The sequence below is a fragment of the Schistocerca nitens genome, chromosome 6 (assembly GCF_023898315.1).
Source record: "Schistocerca nitens isolate TAMUIC-IGC-003100 chromosome 6, iqSchNite1.1, whole genome shotgun sequence".
Lineage (NCBI taxonomy): Eukaryota > Metazoa > Arthropoda > Insecta > Orthoptera > Acrididae > Schistocerca > Schistocerca nitens.
Window position 1 is genome coordinate 629,514,344 of NC_064619.1, and position 16,028 is coordinate 629,530,371.

The following is a 16,028-nucleotide window of genomic DNA, read 5'->3' on the forward strand; positions in this document are numbered from 1 at the left end:
CCACCTGGCGCCTCAGTTGGACCAGCGTTCGTGCTGGACGTGCAGACCGCGTGAGACGACGCTTGATCCAGTCCCAAACATGCTCAATGGGGGACAGATCCGGAGATCTTGCTGGCCAGGGTAGTTGACTTACACCTTCTAGAGCACGTTGGGTGGCACGGGATACATGCGGACGTGCATTGTCCTGTTGGAACAGCAAGTTCCCTTGCCGGTCTAGGAATGGTAGAACGATGGGTTCGATGACGGTTTGGATGTACCGTGCACTATTCAGTGTCCCCTCGACGATCACCAGTGGTGTACGGCCAGTGTAGGAGATCGCTCCCCACACCATGATGCCGGGTGTTGGCCCTGTGTGCCGCAGTCGTATGCAGTCCTGATTGTGGCGCTCACCTGCACGGCGCCAAACACGCATACGACCATCATTGGCACCAAGGCAGAAGCGACTCTCATCGCTGAAGACGACACGTCTCCATTCGTCCCTCCATTCACGCCTGTCGCGACACCACTGGAGGCGGGCTGCACGATGTTGGGGCGTGAGCGGAAGACGGCCTAACGGTGTGCGGGACCGTAGCCCAGCTTCATGGAGACGGTTGCGAATGGTCCTCGCCGATACCCCAGGAGCAACAGTGTCCCTAATTTGCTGGGAAGTGGCGGTGCGGTCCCCTACGGCACTGCGTAGGATCCTACGGTCTTGGCGTGCATCCGTGCGTCGCTGCGGTCCGGTCCCAGGTCGACGGGCACGTGCACCTTCCGCCGACCACTGGCGACAACATCGATGTACTGTGGAGACCTCACGCCCCACGTGTTGAGCAATTCGGCGGTACGTCCACCCGGCCTCCCGCATGCCCACTATACGCCCTCGCTCAAAGTCCGTCAACTGCACATACGGTTCACGTCCACGCTGTCGCGGCATGCTACCAGTGTTAAAGACTGCGATGGAGCTCCGTATGCCACGGCAAACTGGCTGACACTGACGGCGGCGGTGCACAAATGCTGCGCAGCTAGCGCCATTCGACGGCCAACACCGCGGTTCCTGGTGTGTCCGCTGTGCCGTGCGTGTGATCATTGCTTGTACAGCCCTCTCGCAGTGTCCGGAGCAAGTATGGTGGGTCTGACACACCGGTGTCAATGTGTTCTTTTTTCCATTTCCAGGAGTGTATTTAGGGGCTAGAACCAACTCCGAAGTTCAGTTCACTCTGGATGGCGACCTCGACTACTTCGACCGCCAAAGATTACGTCTTAGTCTCTGAATTGGCCTCTTACTAGTGTGTGTGTGTGTTATTACGAACCTTTGTGGATATTTGTCAGTCACAACAATTTTGTTTAAAAATGCCACTGCCGTCGGTAAACATGATCGTCATCAAGGGGAGTACATGGTCTGCAACCAGCGTATGATGCTCATTGATAGCCACGGTGTCTTGCACTAACTACACTGGACCCATGGATGCCCACGTGAATGTTCCCCAGAGCATAATGGAGTCGCCGCCAGCTTGTCTCTGTCCCGCAGTACAGGTGTCAAGGATCCGTTCTCCTGGAAGACGATAGACTCGCACCCTCCCATCGGCACGATGAAGAAGGTATCATCAGACTATACGACGCTCTGCCACTGCGCCAACGTCCAGTGCCGATGGTCACGTGCCCATTTCAATCGTAGTTGTCGACATCGTCGTGCTAACATTGCCACATGCATTGGTCGCCGGCTGCAGAGGCTCATCATTAGGAGTGGTTGGTGCACTGTATATTCAGACACACTTTTATCTGCCCAGCATTAAAGTCTGATGTTAGTTCCGCCACAGTCTGCCGCCTGTCCTTTCTACCAGTCTGCCCAGCCTACGACGTCCGATATTTGTAATGAGAGCTGGCCGCCCGACCCTACGTCTGGAAGTGGTTACACCTTGGTTTTGCCAGTAGTTGAAGACACTCACCACAGCACTCCTCGAATACTCGACAAGTTGTACAGTTTCCGCAATGCTCGTGCTGAGCCTCTGGGCTAGCACAATCTGCCCTGGGTCTAACTCAGATTCCCCATTCTAAACATGGACCGCAGGCTCACTGATACTGCATGCACCGTACAGGCGTCTGGCTAGCAGTCATTCCTCGCCATGTGACGCTGCTATCGCCTGGACGGGTTTATATCGACAGTAGGTCGGTGGTCATAAAGTTCTGGCTGATCAGTGTATGTCACTGCCATCGTCCTTTCTTGCTCGTCAGGGTCTAACCCAGCAACTCATGGTTGGGACCACATCCAAAATGCTGCACAAACGTGTATTAAGGTAAAAAGTATGCTTGTGCAACCGCGTGTCACGGTATGAAACGAGCAGTTGAGCCCATAACTGAATGCAGCAGTAACATAATTCTGTGATAGCTACGCAAGAGAACGACAATTTGTTAATAAATAGAAACCTTGCTCTCAAACAAATTTTTCAATGTGTTGGAACCGTAACTTTACCTTTCCAGTGGAGTCTTCGTGTTACTGGTTTCTCTCGTGTATCGCGTAATCGTGCGACGTGAACAAGTCTGCAGTTCCAAACATGTACGTTTGCAGTTCTGCTGCAAAGGTGTACTCTTTAGTAAGTGCTGAAGTTCGAGTCGTCAACTTAAAGCGCCAATAAAACTGGCTGCCCCTCAGAATTCGGCCACTTGCATGATCTGGCAGTACTGTAGAATGCGGAGGTTCCTGGAGCAAGTTTCGGCATTGTTCGTGCTGTTATAGTCCTGTAACTGATCGCGGTTTAGTGCTCCATGTAGCACAGTGCGGAGGCAAAATCGCGAGTTCGCGTCCAAGTTTTTTTTTTTTTTTAAGTCGCTTTGCGTCTGTCTGTTAAAAGCACCAGTCTGATGAAATCTCAAAAGTAATCTATTTCACTTTCTAAACCACCAGCAATAGTAAAACCTTCTAGAAACATTTCCTCGAAAGAGCTCATGGCTGGACGAGATCAGAACAGTTTGTGCTCGAGACATTCCTCCCCATACTCCCCATATAGTGGCCATCGACTACCAAACACTGGCCACCTGACACCAGCGGATGCCTACACAGGTCTGATCAGCTTCTGTCATTACCTTAAATGCGTTATCGAGCTTTGTCATCTCAGTCACAAAGGAATATAAGATTCTGTCACAATCCATGCACAACCACATTTATATCTGCAAAGAACTTGTTGCTGATTCTATAGTATGCTGAAAGTTGTAATTTGCGAGTTATTGTCCCATTATGGTCTAGACTTCATTTTTAGCACTTTTATTTCCACAAGTCCATCTTGATCACATAGGCTTCTTTACACTTTATGACCGGTTTTGGCTTATCGTCTTCTTCAGATCATTAAAATATTCTGATATAAATCATCGTCAAAGTAAACATGTGCACATGTTCACTTTGACGATGATTTATATCAGAATATTTGAATGATCATGTGCAAATGTTTACTTTGACGATGATTTATATCAGAATATTTTAATGATCTGAAGATGGCGATAAGCCGAAACCGGTCATAAAGTGTAAAGAAATCTATGTGATCAAGACGGACGTGTGAAAATAAAAGTGCTAAAAATAAAATGACAGCGGACTTATATACAGACTTCATGTCTTCAATTGACGAGACTTTATTGTTGGACGCCGCTCTCTTTTTTTCTGTGTTGGTGTGTTTGCTCTTGCACATGCTGATGTTGTTTCATAAAATAAAAATATTCAAGTATTAGTTTCACATTAATTCAATATATTTATGTTCCAAATTTAATCACAATGTGATTAATTGTTAGTATTTGGGGTAAGGTATCTATTTAGTGAACTGATAATATTAGATTAACACCAGTTTCATGTATTCTTTGCTAGCACACACACGGAAATGCAGTACACCTTAACGAGATAAATGAAATACAAAAACAAAAGTAAAGACATGCTGTGAACATGGGGACAATTTCAACTAATTTTAATCATAGCTCTTCGCAATAGCTTGTAAACAAAATTACCCATATGAAGCTGGAATGGCTCGCTTGTTGAAATATGAAAATGTAAATGTTTGTCTGACGTCTCTCAGGTGGCAGATACATCAATGTTATCAACAGAATTTATGGCATACCCACAAAGAAAATATGAAACAGTATTGCAGGAAAATAAAGGAGCAAATGAGACGGGACTGAAATAATGTACTATGCCTACTTACTTTCACATGGAGAACACAGGCACAATTCAAAATGTGACTCTTTTCTTCCAACATCCGCATGAGCACTTGCCGAACGCTGCTGCACAACTGACAATGCGACACTCTTTCTCCAGTTGTTAGAATAGGTTCTGTTAATGCAACACTGACATAACTGCTCTCTAGTGGCCGAATACGCCAGTTACGTTTGTGGCACTCTTACACATAAAAGTATTCCACTTTCTCGGTTTGGTGATGACATGAGCGAAAAATCGGCATTTTTCGAGTTGTGCCGGTTTTCTTCCAAGGTAGCGATTTGGTCCACAGTGGGTAAAAATGGAAGGAAAAAATAATTATATTGAAGAATGTTATCTTTTTTCATGTATTTTATTGTGATACATGAGTTTTGAAACCGGCATATTTGTATGGAAATAGCATTTTTAAAAGAGAATATCTGTGTTGTTTACAGTGTTATGCAAATATTAACCGAAAGTCCTAAATTTGTCCACTAGGACGTATAACTCTACTTGCTACTACTAAATTAGCAATACACCGATGATGTACTCCTGTGAAAGAATGCTTACTTGACCGTGATCGTGCGTAATGGAAAGGTATCAGGTTATTTTTGTTTCTCTAAAGATTTCTACATTAAGGAAGCAGTAGCAGAACAAACGGAATCGAGCCAACGTTCCATTATTAACCCTCCGTTACTCGCGCAAAAATTGGTGACATCGTCCCTCGCGCGGATGACTGGTGTCATCCACAAAGCAAGCGGTCTATTTGTATACTTTGTACGGTCTTTATAACTGGTTTTATGATTTTTTTATTAAACCTAAATATAATACATTTAATACACTCCTGGAAATGGAAAAAAGAACACATTGACACCGGTGTGTCAGACCCACCATACTTGCTCCGGACACTGCGAGAGGGCTGTACAAGCAATGATCACACGCACGGCACAGCGGACACACCAGGAACCGCGGTGTTGGCCGTCGAATGGCGCTAGCTGCGCAGTATTTGTGCACCGCCGCCGTCAGTGTCAGCCAGTTTGCCGTGGCATACGGAGCTCCATCGCAGTCTTTAACACTGGTAGCATGCCGCGACAGCGTGGACGTGAACCGTATGTGCAGTTGACGGACTTTGAGCGAGGGCGTATAGTGGGCATGCGGGAGGCCGGGTGGACGTACCGCCGAATTGCTCAACACGTGGGGCGTGAGGTCTCCACAGTACATCGATGTTGTCGCCAGTGGTCGGCGGAAGGTGCACGTGCCCGTCGACCTGGGACCGGACCGCAGCGACGCACGGATGCACGCCAAGACCGTAGGATCGTACGCAGTGCCGTAGGGGACCGCACCGCCACTTCCCAGCAAATTAGGGACACTGTTGCTCCTGGGGTATCGGCGAGGACCATTCGCAACCGTCTCCATGAAGCTGGGCTACGGTCCCGCACACCGTTAGGCCGTCTTCCGCTCACGCCCCAACATCGTGCAGCCCGCCTCCAGTGGTGTCGCGACAGGCGTGAATGGAGGGACGAATGGAGACGTGTCGTCTTCAGCGATGAGAGTCGCTTCTGTCTCGGTGCCAATGATGGTCGTATGCGTGTTTGGCGCCGTGCAGGTGAGCGCCACAATCAGGACTGCATACGACCGAGGCACACAGGGCCAACACCCGGCATCATGGTGTGGGGAGCGATCTCCTACACTGGCCATACACCACTGGTGATCGTCGAGGGGACATTGAATAGTGCACGGTACATCCAAACCGTCATCGAACCCATCGTTCTACCATTCCTAGACCGGCAAGGGAACTTGCTGTTCCAACAGGACAATGCACGTCCACATGTATCCCGTGCCACCCAACGTGCTCTAGAAGGTGTAAGTCAACTACCCTGGCCAGCAAGATCTCCGGATCTGTCCCCCATTGAGCATGTTTGGGACTGGATGAAGCGTCGTCTCACGCGGTCTGCACGTCCAGCACAAACGCTGGTCCAACTGAGGCGCCAGGTGGAAATGGCATGGCAAGCCGTTCCACAGGACTACATCCAGCATCTCTACGATCGTCTCCATGGGAGAATAGCAGCCTGCATTGCTGCGAAAGGTGGATATACACTGTACTAGTGCCGACATTGTGCATGCTCTGTTGCCTGTGTCTATGTGCCTGTGGTTCTGTCAGTGTGATCATGTGATGTATCTGACCCCAGGAATGTGTCAATAAAGTTTCCCCTTCCTGGGACAATGAATTCACGGTGTTCTTATTTCAATTTCCAGGAGTGTATTTTTGCACTGTATAATATATTCTAACGTCTGAAACAGTATGACCATTCGAAGAACAATATCTTCAGCTAGATTACTGGCATTACATGGTCCCTCTTGTTGCTTACCGACGTACGGTTCTAAATTCAAAGTGTAAGCTGTTTTTACATCAACACTTTTAACCCATACTTTGCTGGTTTGCTAGGAATATATTGCCTGAATGGGCAGTTTCCTCTAAATGCCAAAAGCTGTTCGTCATCAGTAAGACATTCAGTAGGTGAAAAATATTTTTGGCAATTGTTCGTGAATAGTTCAAGTACCTGTCTGATAGTTCTGAGAGCAGCCAATTTGTCAGTCTCTCTGCGAACACCTCTATCATGCATATTATCAAGCCTCAGACATCTCAACAGAAATCTGAATCGGTTTTCACTTATGTATAAATAACATGAGCAAGTCCGTTTCCCTTTGAGTTATCCTCCAATTTCGACATACTCCCTAGAACACCTCAAAGATCCACATAAATATAACAAACCAATGAAAGCTTTGCTCTCTATCGCATCTGTTTCTTTAGCACCCCTCTCCTTAGATAAGTTCTCACGAACTTAGTTGATGTATTAGTGCATGTTGCGATAATGCTTATTATTTTTTCATCCAAGAACAAATTCAGAATTTCTGTTTCTGTCTTTTTCATACGAGCTTGATTTTTTGGTCCAGGCAAATGCGTTAGAAAATTATGAGATCTGCTTCTAACACTGGTAGGATATTTATTTTTCCCTAAAATAATGCATCCTCTTGAGTTACTTCTTCCTGTGATTCATATTCATCATTTTCTGACACTTCTTGTTCTGTTCCCGAATCATGACCGCTTTCATGAACAGAATCCTCAGTGTCTGAGTCAGCGCTATCACTGTGAGCATCTTCATCACTCAGCTCATTGAACCATTCCAACCATACATTAGGATCTCTACTAAACTCTGTCCGAAATTTTTTGCCTTTGATATTCCTTCCACATTTTAGAAATAAAGAGAATACTAGGTGACATGGAAGGTAACTGCAATCGTTTCAATACCTCTAAATTTACGCACATGAAAGATCGATTGAATCTAGGAAAGCAATTAAGTAATACAGACTTACTTTCTTTCAGATTGTGGCAGCAGAGCTCGCGCGAATGACAAGTGTCCTCCAGACTATAGTAATGTTTCATAAACAATGTATCTTTCGTAACTCAAAGCCAACAATGATTGCAGCTAACAGCCGGAGAGTTAACAGAAAGGTACTGAAAATTGCGCGAACTCAATCCAGCCCTGACAGACTAAATTGAACGGGAAAGTCATGTGGATAACGAGTGTCATCCGCGCGAGCAACGGAGGGTTAATCAAGTAAATTGTAATCACGTGAAAGGAAACGGTGCGCTGTTTGAGTCACGGTCGTTGCGGCGGTCTGCACGCCACCTGTTTTTACGCCAGCCTTCCGGTACTTGTTTGTTGCCTGAAAGCGCATCCAGCTGTTCTAATATATACAGGAGGTCGTTAACGTCACTCTTGTTGACAGTAATTAGTTTCTCCTGTACAGACACTGGAAACTTAGGAACTATTATTTCTACTAGGTCAGATTCACGTAAAGGGCCAGTTAAATACTGGTTCTTTTGGCAGTAGTGCTGAAAGAACCCCTTATAACTGTCGCAGCCACTGTTTTCAAAGCTTCTAGCTTCAGATATTTCTGTTCTTATACTGTTTTGTTTACTTGTGGACCAGTATTGGTTTAAGAATGCTCTAACAAATTCGTGGTATGTTTCACATGTGTTACTGGCTCCTGTTCCCCATGATATTGCGTCCCCTTCAAAAAGATTGGCTGCTGTTCCGTCATGTTGTCAGGTATGACGCTCTAAACTGACGAATGAAGGCAACAGAATGTATACTGCCTTAGCTAGAAAAGTTATGAAATTTGTAAGCGTTCGCGTTACTGAGTACTTTATTAATATGATAACACCCTTACATTTTTCCTGTTCAACCCACGTTTCGAGTTCCTGTTTTTACTCATGTCCCATATTATCTATATTTTTATCACCTCACTTAGTTGAGGTATGTTTTCTACCTTCTGTTCTACTTTTCTCAAAAGACCCTGAATCGTATTTGTATTACCATTACAGACAGATTCTATTCGTGATACTTTACGGCAAATGACTGCATTTTCTTCATTTTAAGTCGACAACTTGTTTGTTTTGCCTTTCATTGGTGTCGTTGCAAGTTTTATTTGTTTTACTCTGATCATTACTTAATTTAATGACTTCATCCCTAAGTGACATTAAAAAAGTATCTTGAGCTTGCATGAGGTCATTTAGTTTTACTACTTCATCAGAAATCTTATGAATAACCTCTTCCTTACACTTATCTAATTCTTGACCCCATTATTTACTTTCATATTCAATTCGTTTCTCGTAAGTCCCTATTCTAGTTTCATGAGAATCAATCCTGGCCTCTAAATGTTTAAATTTACGATTAATTTTTGCTATCTCCTCGTTTGTTGCTTCTATTTTATCGGCAATTAATTTTTGCCCTTTCTTTAATTCATTTGAATCCTTTTTTAGTTCTTTTTGCCCCTGTTTTATCTTTCCTTCTAGCATTTTTAAAATTCTTTTTGCCCCGTTCTATCTCTTCTTCAAGCCCTACTTTAATTCTTTTTGCCCTGATACTAACTCCATTAATATTTCAACCATATTTTTGTTTTTATCTTGTGTAGGCAATGTATCAGCTGATGCTGTTCCATGGCTGAATCTACCTGTTGTTTCATTAGCAATGGCGGTGTCAGAGTCATCACCTCTGACATCACCATTCACCTTATTTAACTTATCATTAACATTCATGTCATCTGCATCAGAATCCACCTCTCCAATTTCACTATTGCTGCTATCTGAAATTATGTTTCCTTGGAAAACTCTAGTTTCTACTTTAGATGATTCTGGTATATTTGATTTTATACACTTTCCTCACCTACAATTGGTTCCAATTTTTCCTGTACATTCTCCACGCCTTGTTATTGGCTTGCCTCTTCATTTTCATTACCCTGAGGCTGCACTGCCTCTCTGCTTCTAAGATCGTTCTTAGCTTCCTCTCGGCAGCTGTAAAGTGATTAGCGTACACGCTACCTTCTCCAGTGCAATGCTGCTGCTCTCCACGTTGTTTTTGTCATGTTGGGTGTCTTCGGCTGCCGTAGTCAACCACAGATGCCTATTTCTGCCGTTTGCCGCTCGCTGACGTTGGACTGCAGTTGGTGGAGCCGACAGGTGTTGCTATCCATGTCATCCGCCTCACCTGCTCTGCTAACTGCTCCCTGAAGCGTTGATTCTCGTAGCGGTGAAATAAAACGTAATCCCTCTGGACCGCGCACACACGTATAACTTTACACTTCGATTTTGCGTTTTCGCGTTTTCACTTCCAACTACGGCATTTATAAATTTTGTTGTCTAACATTTCAAAGAAAGTTACAAAAGGTCAAAGAGGATATAATTCCACAGTTCACACAGTGTCGCTTTTTATCTTTTTCACTGTTCATACACTATTGATTCGGGCGTTTTATGACAATCTTTGCAGTCCACTATTCTCACTATGATTTTCACATCTCCTTCAGTTCACAGTTCTCGTCAACGGATAGTACCCTCTTCTTTAAATACACGTTCCCCACCAGGGATGCCATGTATGAATTATGTGTCCTTTTGGAAGTCAAATCTGGAAGCTGGAGAGATCTGGAGAGAGTGAATAAGAGTCTATGACCGTTGTTTCCAACATCCTGTCGTCTTCTACAGTTGTATCCCCAGCGCAAAAGGCAGCTCGTCGGTCGTGGGATCCTCTTCGGCGGACGCTGCTACACTGCCCATTCGAACCTGTGATTGTGCTTTTTGCGGATGCCACTTGCCCGTCTTTGCATCTACAGAGGGCAAACTGGAAGTGATGGTAGGAGACACTTCTCATTACTGCATCCTGTTTGGTTATTATTCAAATATTCACACATTTACACTGTCTTTTACAACACTCGACATAGCTTTGTTAATTGTATGGTAACTTTTCCATCCAACTTCCGAAATATGACACACATGTCCGGCTCTCTGGTATGCACTAGATAGAGTGTGTATTACATATTCACAACTAAGTTACGCCCGATATGGAGTACAACACGTCCGGCTCTGAAGAACACCCAAAATAGAGGGGCTAGTGCAGCGAAAGTACGTCGTCTCCCAGGCGCGCCAAAGCGACCTGGAGGTGTCCGAAGCACTTCGGTTGCAATTCCGTTACTCTTACGTCTCTCAAAACTAGTGAAATTTAATAAACAAAAACGATGGACTCCTACGGTAACCATGAGTGATTGTCATACTAAGAGCTGGGCTAAATACAACGATAAGTATATAAATAATTCATAACAGAAGTTAGGCGTTTTGGCGCCAAGCACCCGAATGTGCCGACCAATCACAAGCAAGCTCAGTACAACTGGCGGACTCTCCCACGGGACTGGTACATACTGTACCATCTGTCGCCTGTACATCACTCCACTTTTGTACCACATGCTACTTAACGTGTACCAAGCTGCATAAAGGCGAGTTTTAGCAAAATAAAATACTGGCGGCCACAGTCAGGAATATTACAACATTCATCATGTGGGTACCACTCTGTACTGTGGGATGTCTTCCAATAACTGCGGCAGCAGCGTATCTTAGGAATTCGAGGTGGCTGAGTGTATTTAGATTCTCCTGAATGAAACAGGGACCATGATGCGGGTCTTGAAAAACACGCACCAAGCGTTGATAGATCAGGAGACTTGTTTTTATCCACTTGCATGCCAGTGGTTTGTAAACAACCCTTCTTCCTTAAACAATATTTTGCATAGACATGCCGCATCACTTTGCACGTTCCGTAGTAACATTTGGAGAACTGTAACCAATTTCGGAAATCATCGCCATGGAGCTGTACATGCAGCGAAATGTGAAGAGGATGAAATGCGATGGAATGTAGAGTTCGCAGAACTCTCGTTTGTTGATACCTCTCGTTCTTCCAAATACCTCTTAGTGACATTTGCTTTCTGTGTTACTGCTGTTAAACTCCTACTTTCATTTCTTTCTCAGTTGCTGTTGTTTTTCCTTTGCGTATTTTACTTTCCACGCTTCCAATTTCTAGAATTGTTTTTCATTATGTTTGCAAAGACAGACTGCGAGAGCTTGGCACCACCTGGATGCTCTTAAGCACACAACCGCGCCGCTGCCCAAATAGTTTGGCGGCATTCGCCGTAAACGAGATTCAGTTCTTCGACTGTCAGATACATTGTGAATGTCTCAATAGCCTTACGAGCAATTTATCTGACTCCAGCAACAATAGAACACAGACTGATGGGCTTCTAGCGCACAGGTAAACACGAGAATCGTACCTCAGTTACTTGTTTGCTTGCATTTGGTATAATAGGGCGACGTTTGTTGAACCCCTTCTCCTGACGGTTGGACAGTGGTTTGCAGCGCTATCCTGATGCCATTTGATCGTGTCCCGTACATATTATGTCGCAGAAATTCTGTTAGAAGTTTCTTTCAAATTGCACAGAAAAAAAGTATGTGCTTCCATTAGGAAAAAAACAAAAACGAAGTACGTTGTCGTAAATCGGCAGTTATGGACGATAAAAATTACTTGAGAAACATCAGCACATTCGACATATTGTCTGGTGTAACTTGGCGAAAACTGCAGCTCAACATACACTCCTGGAAATTGAAATAAGAACACCGTGAATTCATTGTCACAGGAAGGGGAAACTTTATTGACACATTCCTGGGGTCAGATACATCACATGATCACACTGACAGAACCACAGGCACATAGACACAGGCAACAGAGCATGCACAATGTCGGCACTAGTACAGTGTATATCCACCTTTCGCAGCAATGCAGGCTGCTATTCTCCCATGGAGACGATCGTAGAGATGCTGGATGTAGTCCTGTGGAACGGCTTGCCATGCCATTTCCACCTGGCGCCTCAGTTGGACCAGCGTTCGTGCTGGACGTGCAGACCGCGTGAGACGACGCTTCATCCAGTCCCAAACATGCTCAACGGGGGACAGATCAGGAGATCTTGCTGGCCAGGGTAGTTGACTTACACCTTCTAGAGCACGTTGGGTGGCACGGGATACATGCGGACGTGCATTGTCCTGTTGGAACAGCAAGTTCCCTTGCCGGTCTAGGAATGGTAGAACGATGGGTTCGATGACGGTTTGGATGTACCGTGCACTATTCAGTGTCCCCTCGACGATCACCAGTGGTGTACGGCCAGTGTAGGAGATCGCTCCCCACACCATGATGCCGGGTGTTGGCCCTGTGTGCCTCGGTCGTATGCAGTCCTGATTGTGGCGCTCACCTGCACGGCGCCAAACACGCATACGCCCATCATTGGCACCAAGGCAGAAGCGACTCTCATCGCTGAAGACGACACGTCTCCATTCGTCCCTCCATTCACGCCTGTCGCGACACCACTGGAGGCGGGCTGCACGATGTTGGGGCGTGAGCGGAAGACGGCCTAACGGTGTGCGGGACCGTAGCCCAGCTTCATGGAGACGGTTGCGAATGGTCCTCGCCGATACCCCAGGAGCAACAGTGTCCCTAATTTGCTGGGAAGTGGCGGTGCGGTCCCCTACGGCACTGCGTACGATCCTACGGTCTTGGCGTGCATCCGTGCGTCGCTGCGGTCCGGTCCCAGGTCGACGGGCACGTGCACCTTCCGCCGACCACTGGCGACAACATCGATGTACTGTGGAGACCTCACGCCCCACGTGTTGAGCAATTCGGCGGTACGTCCACCCGGCCTCCCGCATGCCCACTATACGCCCTCGCTCAAAGTCCGTCAACTGCACATACGGTTCACGTCCACGCTGTCGCGGCATGCTACCAGTGTTAAAGACTGCGATGGAGCTCCGTATGCCACGGCAAACTGGCTGACACTGACGGCGGCGGTGCACAAATGCTGCGCAGCTAGCGCCATTCGACGGCCAACACCGCGGTTCCTGGTGTGTCCGCTGTGCCGTGCGTGTGATCATTGCTTGTACAGCCCTCTCGCAGTGTCCGGAGCAAGTATGGTGGGTCTGACACACCGGTGTCAATGTGTTCTTTTTTCCATTTCCAGGAGTGTATTTATTAATTCTGGACATATTTCGGGTGGCCTGTCTTAGCTGTCTCATTCCCTGTATTATTGTAAAGTATGTTGCTTAGATCAACAGGTATGCCTGAAACGATTTTTTGGTTTAAAATCAGCTGTTATTGAATTTATGAAGGAAAAAGGAAAACTAGAACGAAAATTACAACGTCCGAAATGGGTTGCAGACCTCTCGTTTTCAGTGGCATAGACTGCACACTGCCTGCTGTCAATCACTGCACGGTGAGAAACAACTCATTCTGATTTACTGCGAATGTACTTAAAATGAAAATCGCATTGTGGAAGAACAGTTACTGACAAAAAACATCAACTATTTCCGTAATGTTACTGCAATTAAAGAAGAAGCGAGTTCTGAAGAATTCGTTGTGGACTTGAAAGAATTACAAGGACAATTTTCTAAACGTTTTGAGGACAGTATCAACCTCGCATCTGTTTCCGAGCTGTTTTCTAGACGGTTATCCGTTTCAATTAAAAGCGTTCCTGTGCATGTGCAGATGGGACCGATTGATTTGCAGCGTAATATCCATCTAAAGACAATTTTTTAGTGGGTAAGACTGTACTGAAGGCCTACCCTTTTTTCCTTGCGAAGATTTGCGGTGTCTCCATAATAGGATTGCTAATATGATAAAATATTTATAAAATATTTCGATCAATTTATTTCTATGAAAAGCTTGTTTCGGTTATGAAACTAAAAGAAAATCTGTGAAATTTTCTGTCTGTATGCCGACAATTTGTACCGGTTACAAATTATATTGTATCTTCATCGTGCCTAAAATAAATAAATAACACTGAAAATATGTTTTGTTTGTGATCTGTGTTGTTAAGAACTATGCAATACGAAACGAAGCCGTAGGAAGTGCGACTGCGTTGCCATTTAAATGTGGCATGTTCGCTGTTTCCCCCTCTTCCTCCCCCCCCCCCCTCACTCCATTCATCCTCAGATTGTGTGGATTGTGGTGGGGGAAGTGTGCAGCGAGGTGCGAGAGATATGCATACGTGCAAGAGCACTGCTTCCGTGCTAAATTATTTATTGTGTTTCTTGTTTAGGTAACCGTAATCAAGAACAACTGACGAATACAATTTGTAGTGACAGAGCCAAATTCAACCCACAACGACTATCACTTTGAAATAACTTGAACTGTAATACTTAGACTAAATATAACTGAAGTAAATAAAGGACCAGTGGTGTATTGGATAACTGATATACTCTCCTTTATGTATAGTGATACTGAAATTTTTGAAGCATTTATATCCTTCAGCATTTGGATAACAGCACAATTCGCCTTTTTAAGTTCTATATGATGAAGTGTAGCTGAACTGTAATCATCTGACAAAATATGTAGATACAAAATAATACAAATGCTCTGGCCGATGCTAGCACGTGGTTGTGTCTGTCGGTGCCAAAAATGAAGTAACTGAGAGAGAACGGTATTTGTTTCCTCTTCAACCTTGTGCAGGGGACTACCAACAAGTCAAATTTGAGCTTTTATGGAGGAATGGTATGATTTTCGATACTTAATTAGATCTGAATACATATGTACAAATATATCAAAAATTTGGTGAGTAGCTTACTAAAATATTTCCAACTATAGTATCTCCATTCATTTCTGGGTGATTTGTAATTTGCAAAAACACGCAAATGGCAAAAATCCTTAAAAATTAATCGTCGCGTTTTATTGTGAATTGAGCTATGGTGGTTTAAATAACATATGTTTTGACGCAACCTTTTTATATTGAATTTTTGGCTAAAAGACAAGGCAAATGATTTCGGAACCCAGCTAATGAATACATTACATTGATAATATTGAACTGAACTTGTTAGTTTAGAACACTGTTTAAACTCTTTATGTTTCTGGTATTACAGGCTACCTGTGTGGTTTTGCTGCCAATTGCAACAGCGGCCACGAAAGAACCATTTGGGTTGGATGATATCTTATATGGGGACTTTACACCAGAATCGTTTACAGCCAAATGGATAAGTGGTAAGTGAGTATTTGCCTATTTGCCAACTGAAGGTAGACAAGGTGCCCGTAAGCATCGGTGATTTGTCTGAAATTTCGTGTTTTCGCTGGAACAGTAATGCCGCAGTAAAATATACTAGTATCGAGCACATGCCGGGCTTGCTCGGATTCTGTACTACATCAGACAAAATACGTTTACCTTGATAGTATGAATTTTAAGCTCATACGATTGAAACTGACTTAGAACGATGCAGTTTATTTACCGTGTAGCGTTTATAAGTTAAATTGTGATACCTGTGAGAAAATATAGACAGGAAGAAATTTCAGTTCACGTATAAAACAAAAACACACGACCAGCGACATAATGCCGTTCATTCCTACACACCGATAAAAAAAGGCAGCCTAATGAACAATTTAGAAAAAATATAAATTATTACATACTCAGTCAGTGTTACACAGTGACCCACAAGTCTGATATTTGTCAAACTTTGTGGAGGTGT

The 16,028-nt window shown here is 44.6% G+C and overlaps 1 protein-coding gene across 1 annotated transcript in view; it reads left to right on the forward strand.

The window, feature by feature from the left end:
• Window positions 1–16,028, forward strand: part of LOC126262316 (venom dipeptidyl peptidase 4-like) — a 315,546-nt gene that overhangs the window by 13,792 nt on the left and 285,726 nt on the right. The window contains exon 2 of the mRNA XM_049958868.1: window positions 15,432–15,549. Coding sequence (XP_049814825.1) covers window positions 15,432–15,549 — 118 coding nt within the window. The remainder of the gene's footprint in view (window positions 1–15,431; window positions 15,550–16,028) is intronic.